The sequence below is a fragment of the Acinonyx jubatus genome, chromosome B3 (assembly GCF_027475565.1).
Source record: "Acinonyx jubatus isolate Ajub_Pintada_27869175 chromosome B3, VMU_Ajub_asm_v1.0, whole genome shotgun sequence".
Taxonomy (NCBI): Eukaryota; Metazoa; Chordata; class Mammalia; order Carnivora; family Felidae; genus Acinonyx; species Acinonyx jubatus.
In genome coordinates, this window is record NC_069386.1 from 132707538 (window position 1) to 132725327 (window position 17790).

A 17790-nucleotide genomic window follows, 5' to 3' on the forward strand; every position below is an offset into this window, starting at 1 on the left:
ATGGCATATAAGATAACCAATGAAAATCAGCTTCTGTGTGGTGTGTCTACTGGTTCTCTTTTTCCTTTTTTAATTTTTTTTAATGTTTAGTATTTTTTGAGAGACAGAGAAACAGAGTGTGAACGGGGGAGGGAGAGAGGGAGACACAGAATCCCAAGCAGGCTCCAGGCTCCGAGCTGTCAGCACAGAGCCCGACGCGGGGCTCGAACTCAGGAACCGTGAGATCGTGACCTGAGCTGAAGTTGGACACTTAACCGACTGAGCGAGCCACCCAGGCGCCCCTCTTTTTCCTTTTTTTAAAAAAGATGTGTATAGACATCACCTGTTTCTGTGCAACATATTCCATACTTGTGATATCTATGCAACATGGGGGTAGTAATAACTGAACTTGATTGGTGTCGTAACTTTAGCTCTTAGTTTTCCTCTTTGACCCCAGCATAGTCTTTACTCTTCAAAACAAGTCTGGAGAAATGGAGAGAGCGTTTTGATCCTGTTCTTGTAGGCATGTTCACCAGATTGATGCAGTGCTGTTGTCCCATCCTGATCCTCTCCATCTTGGTGCCCTCCCGTCTGCTGTCGGGAAGCTGGGGCTGAATTGTGCGATCTATGCGACCATTCCTGTTTATAAAATGGGACAGATGTTCATGTATGATCTTTACCAGGTAAGTGAAGCGGTAAAAAAAAGCTTTTTATACTCCCGCAGTGATCATTTTTAACCTTTTATTTGTGTTTTTCTTTTAGTCTCGACACAACACAGAGGACTTTACGCTCTTTACATTAGACGATGTGGATGCAGCCTTTGATAAAATACAGCAGTTAAAATTCTCTCAGATTGTGAATTTGAAAGGTAAAAGAATGTCTGCAGTAGTAATTGGACTAACAGGGTTTAAGCTGCTGACAAGTCCAGGGAGAACTTGTAGTAAATATCCTAGGGGCTGTGGTCTGAAAAAGCAAAGATTAGCGTCTGATTAGTTCTGATATGGACGCTGAACTTCTCCCAAGTCGTTTGAATTTTAAAATAGTCCAGGCTAAATAGCAACAAAACGTTAGGAGCTCAAGCCTTTTCACATGCAGCCGGGGAAAACTTAGTGTTTCCTGTGTATGGTGCACAAAGGTGATGTGGCCGCATCCTCCTCCTAGGACTTCACAGTGGGGTTGAGGGGCTAAAGCCGCTCTGGTGACTGCAGGTGGTGTTCAGGCCTTGAAGGAGATGCAGTGCCTTGGCGGCATAGTAGCAGATAACTGAATTCTAGAATCGGATATTAAGAAGTTTATTATGTAATTAGGTCAGGAAGTCCTCTCTTAAGTACACATTTCTCCTCTGTGGAGAGATAGGTATTAAAGATTGTCATAAATATGAAGCCTGGCAATGAAATTGAAAAAATGGCATAACAGTGGACTCTGGTGATTTAGTCAAGAAATAACAATGGTCACAACAGTTTTGCTTGTGCTTAATTTTTCTGTAGGATAGATTTTTTACCATAATGAGATCTGAATGGTTACTCTGTGAGTTTAGAGGTTAGCAGAAGGAGAAACATTTGATGATTGTGTGTACAGTGTAAATATTCAAATGTATTTGGAGTGCCTGGATGACTTACTTGGTTAAGTGTCTGAATCTTGATTTCGGCTCAGGTCATGATCTCACAGTTCGTGAGATCGAGCCCCTCATTGGGTTCTGCACTGACACTGCAGAGCCTGCGTGGGAGTCTGTCTCTGTCTGTCTCTCCACCCTCCCTCTTTTTCCCTCCCTCTCCCCCCACCCCCTCTGCCTCTTCCCCACTCTTAACTTGCTCTCTCTCTCTCAAAATAAATAAGTAAAAACAAAAAATATTCAAATGTATTCATTCATACTAAGTAATTAATAGTGTATTGGCTTTTAAACTTGATTTCTATATACTGCTTTTTATAAGCACCAATAGGTCTGCAAGAATTCATAACAATATGACAAGAGTGTTTGTCTATAGTGAAGGAGTAGAGTAGCTGGGGGACAGGAGAGTGAGACTTGCATTTTCATTGTATGCCTTGTTACTTTGGAATGTTGTATCACTGTATATATTAGCTATTAAAAATAGTTTACAAGTAAATAAGCTTTCTTTAGGATTGTAAAAGAAATCTGAGTATTGTCATTATCTTTTTGACACAGGTAAAGGACATGGCTTGTCTATCACACCTCTGCCAGCTGGTCATATGATAGGTGGAACAATATGGAAAATAGTCAAAGATGGAGAAGAAGAAATTGTCTATGCAGTTGACTTTAACCACAAGAGGGAGATGTAGGTATATCAAGACAAAAGCTAACGGAGATGCAGTTGGTGGTGTTTCATTCTTTGGGGGGAAACTTAAAAAGTTATTTTTTTTTAACCAGAAATCTAGAACTATTTAAAAGCCTCAAGTAGTGAACGTTTTCAAACTTAATTATTTTCACTGTAAGGGAAAACTTTGATATAAGAGATAAAATATATTTTACAAATTTACACCTAAGTATCCACTCTGTAAAACAGGTATCTCCCTGGAGATGTTGGAAAGGAGATTAACTTTTATACATAAAATTATATCTTATATGCTACTTCACCTGCTATTTAAAGGAACTTTGTGGATGGGTATTTTTTTTTTTAATAAAGTTAGTAATTATCATATAACTACATTTGAAGTCAGACTCCCTTAAAAAAAAAAAATGAAGTCAGACTCCCTTTAAAAGGGAACATAGTAGTTGTAAGTTTAAATATTTCATTTTGTATTCACAACATTACAATAAAATCGTTTTGTAGAGGCTTCTTTTGTAATTTCTGTACATTAAGTTTATAGTTATTTTGTATTAGATTACAAAAGCCTCAAGATCTTCTGGATCTTCTATTTAGAGATATATAAGTAATGAATTTTAGGCTTTTGTAGTCACAGATTAATGAGTAAAGGATGGATTTTTGAGTAATGGTATTCAGACATTTTGGGGGAAAGTTTGTGTCTTTTTTTTTTTTTTTTTTTTTTTTTTACTGCTTATCAAATATATTTTAGATGGATTAAAATTAAATAGAAAATGAAACAATATTCATGAGTCTAATCTCTGATTTGGAAAAGAGTTTGTAAGTGTAAAGTTACCAGACCAGGTTACAACAGAAAACTTTGATAGATTTGGTTATATACAGATTCAAAATGTCTGAAATAATTAAGACCAATACAATAGAGAAAATATTTGCAGCAAGTTGGCTAAAGACATTTATATGTAGAAGACCAGATATTAACCAATCAAAAATATGCCAGTGACAAAATGGACAAAAGTTATAATGTAAAATTAAAATGATAATTCTTTTTAAAATTACATACCATTAAAATGACTCTTAAATGGTAATATTCTTCCAGGAAATATTGTGTGAGTTGCTCATTCTTTCTGGTTGAACTTTTCTGGAAAAGGGAGAGCTTTCTAGAAAAGGTTAAATCTTTCTGCAAGCCAGTTAGCAAAATTGTATATTGTAGTAAATACTTCTCTAGGAATGTGTCCTAAAGAAACCGTCAGAAATGCAATTGAAACTTTTTGCCAAAATGTTCTTTGAGATTATTTATAATGACAAGAAAAGTAACCTGAGTAATAAGGGAAGTGATCAAATAAAACACACAGTAGGAAGTTCTTACAGTTGTTAGAAAAATAGATTTAGAAACCAATTTTAAGGTCATGGGAGAAAACCAGGGTATAGAACTGAATATATAGACATGGGATGCCACTTTTAAAAAATACGTTCACACGTATATGCATAGAAAACTGTGTTTATATGCTTAGAAGGATATATGCCAGAATAATATATCGATTTCTCAGAGTGGTGGTACGCTGGAAGATCTTAATTTTCCTTTTTTAAAAAATTTTTTTTAATATATTAGATTTCTTATCAATGAGCATGTGTACTTTTATAGTTAGAGGAAAATCTTATAGAAGAAAGTTGCTTTTTTTTAGGTGAGATAAGCTACTGTTTATTTGAGGTGATATAAAATATTTCTCTTCTTCAACTTTGTTATAGCCATTTAAATGGATGTTCCCTGGAAATGCTAAGCAGACCCTCCCTGCTTATCACAGATTCATTTAATGCTACGTATGTGCAGCCTCGGAGGAAACAGAGAGATGAACAGCTTCTGAGTATGTATTACCTAATGTCCTCTGTGGAAGTGCATGGTAGCGTGAAATACTGTTTTTTCTACTTTGTTTAACACTTTTCTTGTCATATGAGCTTGGTTAACTCTAGTATTTTTGGAAAAATATTATGTGATCTTATCATTATTTTGTACAAAAAGATGCTTTAGTTCCTTTGAATTTAGCTTTTGTGAGATAGGTATAAAGATTGACCTCTCCCTGCCCTTCAGCACATAGCTAGCTCTATTTGGCACTCACTGGTATGTGTCTGGGGGATGCCAGAATGTATAAAGAGCTCACAGAAATCATTTAGAAAAACATTTACACTCTAAAAAAATGAACCAAAGAGATACACGAGGGTGGAAATAGTCCACTGATTTTGGTGTTGGGTGTCTTACATTCTAGTAGTCTTGGTTCTAAAGAGGAGCCTCCGGACCATCCCTGGTTGCTTCCAATTTGGCTCTAGCTGCTTTGCCTTTTACTCTTTTTTTATAAGCTGCATGAGATTTCAGCAAGAAAAATGGATTCTGCTTTTACACGTTTGAAACCACTGTTTTCATCTCTCTATTTAAAAAGCATAACTTGTGGGGGCACCTGGGTGGCTCAGTCGATTGGGCATCTGACTCTTGACCTCTGCTCAGGGTTGTGAGTTCAGGCCCCATGTTGGGCTCCATGCCCTACTTAAAAACATAATCTGTGTCCTATGTTTTAGTCACCTATTCAATTCTTATGTCTTTTTGTTTGTTTCTGCTAGAGTTTGTTTTTACCAAATATCTCAAAGTAGATTTCCATGCTCTAGATTAACGTCTAAACATAAAGTATAAATGTGTGCATGTGTGTGTATACATTTGGGAATCATTTATAACAAAGTTATAAATAATTGACCCTGGTGTAGTGTACGAATGTCATTTTCTTTCTTTTTAAAAAAAATTTTTTAAGTTTATTTATTTTGAGAGAGAGAGAGAGAGCACACAAGCAGGGGAGAGGCAGAGAGAGAGAATCCCAAGCCGGATCTGTACCACCAGTGCAGAGCCTGACATGGGGCTCGAACTCACGAACCGTGAGATCATGACCTGAGGCAAAGTCTGACTCTTTTTTTTTTTTTTTAATTTTTTTTTTTTTAAACGTTTATTTAGTTTTGAGACAGAGAGAGACAGAGCATGAATGGGGGGAGGGTCAGAGAGAGAGGGAGACACAGAATTTGAAACAGGTTCCAGGCTCTGAGCTGTCAGCACAGAGCCCGATGCAGGGCTTGAACTCACGGACGGCGAGATCATGACCTAAGTCATATGCTTAACCAACTGAGCCACCCATGCGCCTCCAAAGTCTGACTGTTAACTGACTGAGCCGCTCAGGCACCCCTTGAATGTCATTGTTCATGTGTACTCTCGGTGGAGAGGGTTGGGGACCACTGATTTACAGTTTTTTCAGTGAAAAAAAGTAGAGTTAATGGCAATGTCCTTCACTCCTATGAGGATACATTCACAGGATGTACAAAAAAGTAGTTGTAATAACGTGAATGGAATTTTAATTTTGCACTTGGCCTGAGTGCTCGTTTATAAATTACAGTCTTTATACTCAAAACGTGGAGATGAAGTCCTCTTCAATTTTGTAGCAAGGTATTGTTATGCTTGATACAGAATGTATATTCTTGTTTTCTAGCAAATGTCCTGGAGACGCTTCGAGGTGATGGAAATGTGTTAATAGCAGTGGACACTGCAGGCAGAGTTTTGGAACTTGCTCAACTCCTTGATCAGATCTGGAGAACTAAAGATGCAGGGCTAGGTGTCTACTCACTGGCACTCCTGAATAATGTCAGCTACAATGTGGTGGAGTTTTCTAAGTCCCAGGTTTGTTTCCATATTGTCCTTCGTAATAAAGAAGGTTGCTACAGAAATTGGGCTTATGGAAAGCAATGTTTCAGTTGTCCTTTGGATTTTATTTTTCTGTGAAAGAGGTTGATGATGATGGTGGTGATAATGGTACTAAAAGCTAAAAAAAGAACCACTTGTACTGTGTGTTCATGTGGAATATTTCATGTAATCCTCATGTACCCTGTGAAGTAGCTTCTGTTTTTGTCCCCATCTTACAGATTGGGTAAGCTGTTTCTCCTCTAATGCGTGGTATCACATTCTGTAAAATGGGAACACATACCTCCTGGGATATAAATGGTAGAATCCATTTTTCCCTTCTTTCTGAATGAACTCTTTCCCTTGAACTAGAAATTTTGGGTAAGAGATTTATTTAGAACTTGTACTCTGCTTTCTCAGAAAGATTTAAGGTGATGTGTAACTGAGATATAATGCAGAATTGGATTTTTAGGGATGAACTGTGGGGTGGGAGGATGTTGTCGTGGGGGACAGAGCAGAAAATAAGCTGCTCATCAAAACGGTTCAAGTTTAAGCAACCACTGGTGGGAAAGACTTAAAAAAAGGCAGAACGTGAACTCTTCGGCTTTGTAGAAGACACTGAAGTTACAGTCTAGTATTTTCTACTTCTTGTCATCCTTTCCCCCCATACCAGGTAGAATGGATGAGTGACAAATTGATGAGATGTTTTGAAGACAAAAGAAATAATCCATTTCAGTTCCGCCACCTCTCTCTGTGCCACGGTCTTTCTGACCTGGCCCGGGTACCAAGCCCTAAAGTGGTGCTTGCCAGCCAGCCCGACCTGGAATGTGGATTTTCAAGGGATCTCTTTATTCAGTGGTGTCAGGACCCTAAAAACTCAATCATTCTAACCTACAGAACTACTCCTGGGACTTTAGCACGTTTCCTAATTGATAATCCTTCCGAAAAAATTACAGAAATAGAGGTAAGCGCTTGTATGTGAACTTTTGTCGTAAAACCGTTTGGGGGACACGTTATGCACGATGCTTATAAAAATCAGTGACCAGAAATTAAGCTTGAAGTTGTTTCCAGATTTTTATGAGTTGAGAGCCTTTCCCAGCACAAATTTCAGAGCTCCTTAATTGGAAATTGTCATTCTTTAGCCCTTACGTGGTATCCTCTGGAACCGTGCCCAGAAGGTAGCACATACGCTGTGTTTTTAATCCCTCTGTGAAAAAAGTTCTGTCCGCATCCTTTCCCTAATTGAAATTGAAATTGAAATTGAAATCTGGCTGTTTCCTAACATGCTCCTTTGCCTGTGGGCCTCCCAAGTAGGTGCTCTTTGTTTCTCTTTCACGCCTTATGCGCTTTGGGTGGGGTAGGTGTCCTTTTTCCTCACAGCTTTCAAGCCATTTCTCTTCCCTCTGGGTTATGCCATCAGACTTGACAGTATACTGACCCCTTCTGACATTTCCTGATCTCTTGGTCATTCTCTGTTATTCATTGGTGGCTTTAACCTGGGTCACAGTCTTCCTGTCCACTCACTCAGGACTGCCTTCTTGATGACTCTAGCTTCCGTATGTGTAATCTGTCCAAGTCCTTGGCCCTCTCAGTTCCTTGACACCTTGTTTCTTAATGATCTTTTCCTCCAATCCACCTTAGCCATCCCTTCCCACAACCATGCTGCCTACTCTTGTGGTCATACCCTTTACCTTGTTACGGGTTATCTTTAAAGGTCTCTACCTCAAGCATCCCACTCTGATCTTACAGCTGACTTGCTCTAATACTCCATGCCAGCAATTTTTTGGTCCCATTGGGACTTTCAGTTTGTGAACCTTGCCACTTTGACTATCCATTGCTCCAGCTTCTAGTTAATGGTCCATTGTTACTTTATAAACACCTTTAACTCTGTTAGCCTCCTGTTTATTGTAACCACCTGGCAAAGCTGTGACTCTGGTTAAACCATTTGCTTGACCATGCCTCTACCCAGGCAACCTTATGTTTGTTACTAGTGTTAATGCACCACTGGGTGGATAGGTCTCCCTTCACATTTATGACCTCACATCTCAGACCAACACTTAACCACCAGCCCAACATGTTGCAGGATATTCCTTGTCCTACTCCAGTAAGATAGCTACGCACCTTCTTTCTCCCCAAATATCCCACAGCCCATCTCAGCCCTCACTCATAGCACAGGAACTTGTTTCAAACTTAGCTAAGAAGTAGAAGCAGACAAGAGTCCCTTATCTTCTCCCCACTAAATAGCCTAACTTGTTTCTGTATCTGCACTTGCTGCTTTATCTCCTGTTATGGGAGCAAGACAATTGGCCGAATGACCAAAGGCTATTTTGCTTCATAACCAACTCATCAAATCTATCAGTTTTCCAAAACTAGTATCATTAGCTATAAAGTTTATAGCAGCTGATACTGAATGGGTTGATAACTGCCAAAGCTGTACAGTGTTTTAGATGACACTTTATTTTTCCTTCCTAGTAACCATTTTAAGGAATGTTTAGTTTGTTAAAAGCTGAGTGATAAGGGTACCTTAGTCTTTACTCAAGAAAGTACGAAAATAGTAACGAAAATCTCATATACATTCACTATCAATACGGAATCGGTGAGGAAGGAGTCAGAACAAGCAAATCAAAGTACACACTGTCCTTTGGGTTATTTAATAGCTTAGAAACACAAAGGTTTTAAAAAAAAAAGTTTAAAAGGGCTCAGAAATACTTGAAATAGTTTCTTCAGATAAATACTGAATCTGAAAATAATAATTACTAGAAATTCAATTAAGGCTGATATGCCATTTGAGGAACTAATAAAAATATTAAAAGCGGTTTGAGTTTGGAAAACGTAGAAGGGGACATTTGGAGCTGTAACGTGAAATGTTAGGTTTTTGACTTTTTAGTAAGTGGTACTACTGCTCAGGCTTCTTTCCTTTCTCCCCTTGTAGGACTATTTCTTCTCTCTCTGTTTCCTGTTAGTTTTCCCCTCTACTTGGGCATATCCGAAACACTTACTGTCCTTCCTGCCCCCAGTCTCACACTTACTCTTTTCTGAGTCTTCCCCATCTCAGCATAATAGCAGCACTTTCCACATATTGACTCTTGCCAGAAAAGTACAGATTTTTTAAATGTCCATTGGTGTACAACATAATGTTAAGGGTGTGCGTGTTCTCTCGCCTGTACCCAGACCAAGAAATATCACCAGTACCCTAGACATTCCCTTCCCGATCCTTCCTGTCCCCTCCCCAGGGTAACCACTATCTTGATTTCTGATGCATAGATGGGTATATTATAAACATTCAGATGTTTTTGAATAATTTAATTCATTTTAGTAACTCCATAATAATGCAGGCGTATATATGTACTGTGATTATTGAATCCAGCGGTTCTCAAAAGTATGGTGTGAGGACTCCTGGGAGGGGGGCCTGAGATCCTCTCAGGGAGTCCCCAAGGTCAAAGCCACTTCTCATAGTAATGGTAAGATGCTATTTGCCTTTTCACTGTGCCTACATTTAATGTTGCCGAGTGAAAACGGTGGCGGGAAAGGTGCTGGTGCCGTAGCATAAACTCAGGCAGTGGCGCCAGACGGCAGCAGTCACCGCATTTCGCATTGCCACACGCCCGAAGTTCCAAAGAAGAGTCCGTTTCACTTAAGAATGGCCTCGATGAGGGGCGCCTGGGTGGCTCAGTCGGTTAAGCGGTCAACTTCAGCTCAGGTCATGATCTCGCGGTCTGTGAGTTCGAGCCCCGTGTCGGGCTCTGGGCTGACAGCTCAGAGCCTGGAACCTGTTTCAGATTCTGTGTCTCCCTCTCTCTCTCTGACCCTCCCCCATTCATGCTCTGTCTCTCTCTGTCTCAAAAATAAATAAATGTTAAAAAAAAAAAAATTAAAAAAAAAAAAAAGAATGGCCTCGATAAAGCAGTAAAAGTTATGAATTTTATTAAATCCTTTCAGTAAAAGGTTTTTAAAACTCTGGGTGGCAGGCTGGGAAGTGTGCATAAAGCAGGTATGCCGCACGCTGATACGTGATGTTTGTCTTGAAGAAAGCCAGTTGGGGAACTGAGTTGTGAGTTACACTGGCTGCTTTCTTCTTGGAACGCCATTTTTTCCTTGAAATAATGACACAGCTCTTCAGACTTGGGTATCCAGCAGAGATGAGCAAGGTGAGCTTGTCACTCTGAGGAAAATAATTGACAGCGTTTGTTGCCTAAATCCAATAAAATTCAAACTTTCAAGTGAAAATTAGAATTTTGGAAAGCTGTGCTCATCACCAGGAGATGGACAACGTAAACTTAGAAGGCTTTGCTGATGGGGTTGGTAGTGATATTTGCAAATGTGATGTTTAAAATATTGTCAAGGTTTATAAGATTCGTGTAACTTGGTGAACCTGTATTTTGCAAATAACCAAAGCTTGTAGGTACAAAATAGCACACAAATAAAAGATCCATTCAAAGTGCAAGATAAATCAGTCACTTTTAATATGTAACACTATAAAAAGTTATTGGTATCTTTCAGATTCCACATTATGCCTAATTTTTAAGAAACAACCAGCGTTTTGGGGTGCCTGGATGGCTCAGTTGGTTAAGCATCTTACTTCAGCTCAGGTCATGATCTCGTGGTTTGTGAGTTCCAGCCCCGATTCAGGCTTTGTGCTGACAGCTCAGAGCCTGGAGCCTGCTTCGGATTCTGTGTCTCCCTCTGTCTCTGCCCCTCTCCCATTCGTGCTCTGTCTTTTTCTCTCAAAAATAAACATTAAAAAATTTTTTTTGAAAACCTTTTTTTTTTTTTTAAATGTTTATTTTTGAGAGAGAGATAGAGGGTGCATGCACGAGTTGGGGAGGGACAGAGAGAGAGAGAGGGAGAGAGAGAATCCCAGGCAGGCTCCATGCTGTCAGTGCCGAGCCCAACATGGGGTTTGATCCCATGAACCAGGAGACTGGGACCTGAGCCGAAATCGAGAGGCAGATGCTAACCGACTGAGCCACCCAGATGCAGTGTTAGAGTTTTAACATAACATCAAAGAATATTCATGGAAACACTATTTAAATCTATTTCCCTTTTCCAACTATACATCTGTGTGAGGCCGCATTTTCTTCATATGCTTTAACCAAAACGACATATTGCAAGAGAATGAATTCAGCAGATGTGAGCATCCAGCTGTCTTATATTGGGCTACAAAATAAAGAGACTTGTAAAAACGTAAAATAATGCCATGCTTTTTACTAATTTTTTTGTGTGGCGGGGGGTGGGTGGGGGTCTTTGGAAAGTGTAATTATCTCTTGTAAAAATATGCTGTTAATGTGTAATGATTTTATTACTTTTTAGTGAAAAGATGAATATTTTAAAATTTTCTCACTTTTAATTTCTGATTTGGTAGACATTAATAAATGTAATCTACCAAAAACCAAAAGTTGAGTCTGGTTTTTTACCATTCCAAACATTGCTGCAATGTGCTTTTTTTCTCACGCTTGTGATTGTTTCAGTAAGATAAATTCCTAAAAGTGTTATGTCAAATGACAAACACATTTTTATGTTTAGACATTGGCAGATTGCCTTCTAACATAGTTTATCTAACTTTTCCTGTAATAGTGGGTGAAGGTGCCCTTTTCCCACATAGTAATTAGCACTAATAGATTTAAGGTCTAATAGGTTTAAAAATGGTAGTGTACATTTCTTAAAATTTTGCCTTTTTCAGAAATCATTAGTGAAATTAGACATCTTTTCATAGCTATTTTTCTTATTTTGTCAATGGCTTATATATGGATTTGTCCTTTTTTTGACATGTTGATCATCTTAACTGATTTGGAAGAGCTGTTAGGAAAAAGAGCTTCTGATAGTCATGTAGTGCTGCAAATAATTTTCTCAGTTCCTTATAATTTTATGAGATTTTAAATGTCAGTGAGGTTTTTTTTTCCATGTTGCTGTATTTATTTTTTCCTTTATGGCTATTGGGTTTTATGTCTTGTGTAGGCCTATATCAAAATTATAAAAATATTATCTATATTTTTTTTCCTGATTGGTGATTTAAAAAAAAATTTTTTTTTTTTTTTACATTTATTTTTGAGAGACAGAGATAGACAGAGCACAACTAAGGGGGGGCAGAGAGAGAAGGAGACGCAGAATCCGAAGCAGGCTCCAGGCTCTGAGCTGTCAGCACAGAGCCCGACGCGGGGCTTGAACCCACAAACCGCGAGATCATGACCTGAGCTGAAGTCAGGCACTCAACCGACTGAGCCACTCAGGCGTCCCCCCGATTGGTGATTTTTAACTAGTTTAAATTAAACCCATCCTAAAAATGTAACAGCTCAATTTTAGTAGTAATGTGAATAGGATCTGTCATCGCATGTAATGGAAACTTGAATGGTTTCAAATGTAAGATGATAAATTTACAGATATACTGTGTCTCACACCCCACTGCCTGAACCCCCTTGTAACGGTATTTCCTTTTGTTTGCTATTTTTCTTTAGTTAAGGAAGCGTGTGAAGCTTGAAGGGAAAGAACTTGAAGAATACTTGGAAAAAGAGAAACTAAAGAAAGAAGCTGCGAAAAAACTTGAGCAGTCAAAAGAGTGAGTTGTTTTCAAACAGATTAAAAGCTTATGGTTAATTGTATATAACTTAAGAACTTATTTCTAAGATAAATTTTAATTGAAAATATTTAAATTTTATGTCGACTTTGTTACTTTTGTTACATCTTTAAATGGTGCTAGAATGCCGGGTGCTTTCAGTGCTAATATTTTGTTTTGTTTTTAAAAAAATCGAGGTACCAGCGTAGCTCTTGATTTCACCTCAGGTCATGATCTCATGGTTGTGAGTTGGAGCCCCGTGTCAGGCTCCACGCTGACCCCGCCAAGCCTGCTTGGGAGTCTCTCTCTTTCCCTCCCTCACCCCCCCACCCCCCCCCGTGCTTGCACCCTCTCTCTCAGAAAAACACAGTTAAAAAAGAAAAAATCAGTTTTAGTTTTTAAAGAGCTTTTTTTTTTTTTTTTTTTTTTTTTTAAATTTGAGAAAGAGAGCAAGCATGAGCAGGGGAGGGGCAGAGGAAGAGACAGAATCTTAAGCAGTGCTTCACACTCAGCCTGGAGCCCAGTTCAAGGCTCAGTCTCATGACCCTGGGATCATGACCTGCGCCAAACTCAAGAGTCAGATACTCAACCAACTGAGCTACCCAGGTGCCCCTAAAGAGATTTTTTAAATGGCTTAAATTGCTCACATATTTCTTTTTTTAAAAATTTTTTTTAATGTTTCTTTTATTTTTGAGAGAAAGAGAGCGTGAGGGGGAGAGGGACAGAGAGAGAGGGAGACACAGAATCAGAAACAGGCTCCAGGCTCCGAGTCGTCAGCACAGAGCCTGACGCAGGGCCCGAACTCATGAACCGTGAGATCATGATCTGAGCTGAAGTCAGATGCTCAACCGACTGAGCCACACAGGCGCCCCATATTGCTCACATATTTCTAATTTCTTGTTCCTCCCTTGTATAGACATATTACCCCATGGTACATCTTTCCTTCTCCCTGATTTTTGTTTCATGGACTGCTGCATATCTGCAGGCAATAAGTTTCATCAGATTTTTCTGGGTTGGTTTTTTTTTTTTTTTTTTTTGGTCTGTCAAATTTCTTTTTATTTTATATTTATATTTGAATGATACTTTTACCGGGAATGTGAATTAGCAATTTACAGGCTTCATTCCATTGTTTCTGGCAGGCAGTTTCAGACAATGCTGTCATTGTTCCCTTTGTTCCTCTGTATTGTGTGTGTGTGTTTTTCTCCATTGATTATGATCTATCTACCTTAGTGTGACTATGTCATTTAAAAAATTTTTTTAATTGCATGTAGTTGATGCTTTCAGTGCTAGTATTAATGAGTATTAACTGGCAGTTAATGTTTTACAAACTATCAATCCAATAATATTATCATTGAATTAATTGAATAATAATTTTCTAAACATTAATTCAAAATCTTTTGGGGACTTTATGACCTTTCTCTGTTCCACAATCTTCTTAGGGCAGACATAGATTCTAGTGATGAGAGTGACGTTGAGGAAGATATTGACCAGCCCTCAGCTCATAAAACCAAGCATGACCTGATGATGAAAGGTGAAGGTAGTCGTAAAGGAAGTTTCTTCAAACAGGCTAAAAAGTCTTATCCTATGTTTCCTGCCCCAGAAGAAAGAATTAAATGGGATGAATATGGAGAAATTATCAAGTACGTGAATAAGTTTTTCTTTCTTCTAGATTAGACTGTTTGGTGTATAACTGTCTGTATCATTAGAACTCGATAAATTTGGCCTTTCTGGTCATGTCATGTGCTTTGATAGTTTCTGACTACTCCACAGAGGATTTGTATAGTTTGAAACATAAAAATAGAAAGGATGAGGAACATCTAGAGAATAAATACATATGTATTTTAAAGTTTGAGAGAGTGAAAGAGAGCATGCACACGTGAGCATGAGAGTGCATGCAAGTGGGGGAGGGACAGATAGAGAGAGAATTCTGAGGGATCTCAGCACAGAGCCCGATAGGGGGCTTGAACTCATGAACTGTGAGATCATGACCTGAGCCGAAATCAAGAGTCAGGTGCTTAACCAACTGAGCTACCCAGTTGCCCCTAGAGAATTAATATTAAAGGCAAACTGTCAGGTTTATTAGTTAGGTATGTGAAAGGTTCAAAAAGATGACCAAAATCCCTCCCCCGCCCCTTAAAAAGAAAGGGTAAGGGACATGCATTGGAGAAAAACATAGGATAGGGAGAATTTTTGATAGATTGTGATGTGTGAAGTTTGGGAAATGGGTTACATCTCAAGCAGTTTTGTACACATTTTAGTTCCAAGAGGGATGTGAGATAGCATGGGTGGAATCATGGGAAGTCTACCAAATTTACAGCCACTACTGGAAGACAACTGAAATTACGTGTTCAAATCCAAGTTTGAAAACACTGCTATCCTGTGTAAAGGTCCCTCATAGTTCCCATTGCTCTGCAGGCAAATGTCAAATGCCTTAGCGTGACGCATGGTGTCTTTCATAATCTGGTTTCTCCCGACTTTTCTGTTATGTTTCTGTATATTTCTGTCATGCCATTGAGCATTCTCTGCTGTCGTGGTACCAGCCTTCTCCGTTTCCTTCTGCTCGGCTTCTCCACGTCGTGCTCCTGCACATGCTCCTCCCTCAGCTTTGTTCCATCTTCCCGTCCCAGGTCTCCAGGCGGTTGAATCTGGCCTTACAAATTTCTGGAAGCCTTTCCTGTTTCTTCCTTGCCACCCCAGTACAGTCTAGGTCCCTCCCTGGTGCCTTCTTTGTACTTCCCGTAATGCTCTCTTAAGCATATAGTGGATTCTAGGTCATTCTTGGACTTACTTAGGAAAATTTCCCTGTCTACTTGGTCCTCTAAAATAGTGGAGAGGAAAAATAACAATCTAAATAACATTGGTGAGTTTGTTTACCATTCTACTTATTCTACTTAATTAGTGTCCAATGTTCAGTTTTCAATTTCCTTATCTGAAAAGTGGGGGTAAGAATGAAATGGGATTGTGTTTTTAAGGCATTTAACATAGAATCTGACTTGTGACTCATGACTCCTAGTGAGCGTGCTCTAAGTGGTTGCTACTACTATTGTTATTATGTGGATTATAGGTGGAGAAGTTGGACTCCAGTGTCTGAGAAGCTCCTATAATAGTCTAGGTGTTGGGTAACAGGGGCCTGGATTCTCAGGAGTGGGATCAGATTTGGGGGGTGGGGCGTAGACAATTTCAGGGGGTTAGAGAGAACATTTTTAAGTTTGTTTTTAAATTTTAACATACAACTCTCTCTGATACTGGAAGTAAACATGGGAATATAGATGCATTCGTGCTTTGTTGAAATAAAGGCAAAGGCTTTTGAGGGAGCTCATGATTTTGTATCTCCGTCTTCTTGGTAATGTGCCAGTGGGGAGTCATCTTTGGGCAGGGATAGAATAACTGGGGCTCTTAAGGAAATCAGAAGAGGCCTGAGATTTATAAGAAGTGGGACTTGGGAAGAGAAACCACAGAAAGAGAAAAAGAATGATTGAAATAAATGCAAGGCCAGGTTGTAATAGTACTTTTGATAACCATGAAGCTCTCCTAATGGTCTATCTAGGACTCTTTACTAGCCCAACAGCACGCCCTGAAGAGCATTCCTCAGTGGTCAGGAAAAACACAATGGATGCAGTCATTTGGTAATTGATACTACAAAGTTGCATTAGCTTTGGATCAATTGTGTATTTAAATCTTGAGATATGTGAGGAGCCTAAAACTTAATGCCATTTATTAAGTACATATATTATCTAATATTAGCTTGCTTGTTAGTGCTCTAATTAGAGACTTATATAATTTAGACCAGAGGATTTCTTAGTGCCAGAACTTCAAGCAACTGAAGAAGAGAAAAGCAAATTGGAATCTGGCTTGACAAATGGAGATGAACCCATGGATCAGGATCTATCTGATGTTCCCACTAAGTGTATTTCTACAACAGAGTCTATTGAAATAAAGTAAGTGCTTTTTGTCGCGTTTTGAAACTAGGTTACGAGATAAAATTTCAAGAACTTGAATTATATAATTTACATTGTTTCAAATGTGAAATTTCTGAATATCCTCTAGTAAGTTGTTGCTTTTAAAATTTAATTTCTTTTTCCCTGCAAAGGTCTGTGAAGCATGGTGGCATTTTGTTTTCATTAATGGTATTTGAAAGCCAATGCAATTGAATTGGTATTGAGGTAGGGGTTTAACATTAAACTCTACATTTATATGAAGAAACATTCTGGACTTTTTAGTAAGTCTAGTAGCACATGTTTAATTTTTCTAAGTGTTTGTTTTGTAAAATATACTCCTTGACTTAAACATTTCTAGTGCCCTAATGTCTGAAAAATGTTATTATAATCTGAAGTGGTTAATATACCTTTTTCCTTTTCTATTTGGTACAGTTAGTAACACCAGTAATTCATCATTTTGGATTTTTCTTTAAGGCTTTAGATAGCAAAGCAGTTTATTTGTCCAGTGATATTTAGCATATATCATGGGCTATGGTTGTTATCTAAATAATGCATGTTAACAGTGTCACAAAATTCTCTGCAGAATGGCTGTATCAGTTTATACTTTCACTAGCAGAGCAGAAGGCTTCTTTCAACCCTGTTTCCTTACCAACATTGGGCATTATTGAACGCTTCAACATTTTCCAGCCCAATAGGCATAGAGTAATAACGTATCACTACTGTTTAAGTTTGTCTTACAGTGATTATTAGTTTCATCATCTTCTTCAAATGCTTGGGACCTTTTTTGTCTTCTTGTCTATGAAGTCCCATGTTTATGGCCTTCATGTCTTTTTCTCTAGGGGTTGTTGCCCTTATGTTACTGATGTGCAGGGGTTCGTTGTACATTTTGGATGTTACCCCTGCTTGGTTTCAGACAATGCAGATAGCCTCTCCCATTCTGTTATCTGTTTATATGAGTGGTCCAGGGTCTACCTTGTTTAAAAAAAAAATCTTTAATTTTGATGTAATGAAATAATAAAATATTTTCATTATGGTGTTTGGAATTGTATATAATGAAGTCCCTCCCTGTCCCTGGTCACAAACAGAATTCTTACATTTTATTCTATTGAATTTAAATCTTCACATTTTTCTTTTATGGCTTCAACTCACCTGCTGTTGTTTGTGGCATTAGGTCAGCAATCGGTTTTATTTTTCTTTATATAGTGAGCCACTTTTTCTAATAATACCTACTGAAAAATCCATAACCCTTCCCCCTCACATGTACATACACTGTAACATGTGTATTCCTCAAATCCTCATTTTATGTATTGTATACATTTCTTTCCTGATTATAAA

General features: G+C 38.5%; 1 protein-coding gene across 3 annotated transcripts in view; it reads left to right on the top strand.

Annotated features, from left to right (window-relative positions):
• The window catches only part of CPSF2 (cleavage and polyadenylation specific factor 2), a 33716-nt gene that overhangs the window by 8968 nt on the left and 6958 nt on the right, over positions 1 to 17790 (top strand). For all 3 annotated transcript variants that reach the window (XM_027066457.2, XM_027066458.2, XM_015086270.3), the window contains exons 4-12: positions 503 to 662; positions 742 to 847; positions 2144 to 2273; positions 4008 to 4123; positions 5780 to 5967; positions 6641 to 6931; positions 12420 to 12520; positions 13957 to 14157; positions 16303 to 16455. In XM_027066457.2, coding sequence (XP_026922258.2) covers positions 503 to 662; positions 742 to 847; positions 2144 to 2273; positions 4008 to 4123; positions 5780 to 5967; positions 6641 to 6931; positions 12420 to 12520; positions 13957 to 14157; positions 16303 to 16455 — 1446 coding nt within the window. The remainder of the gene's footprint in view (positions 1 to 502; positions 663 to 741; positions 848 to 2143; positions 2274 to 4007; positions 4124 to 5779; positions 5968 to 6640; positions 6932 to 12419; positions 12521 to 13956; positions 14158 to 16302; positions 16456 to 17790) is intronic.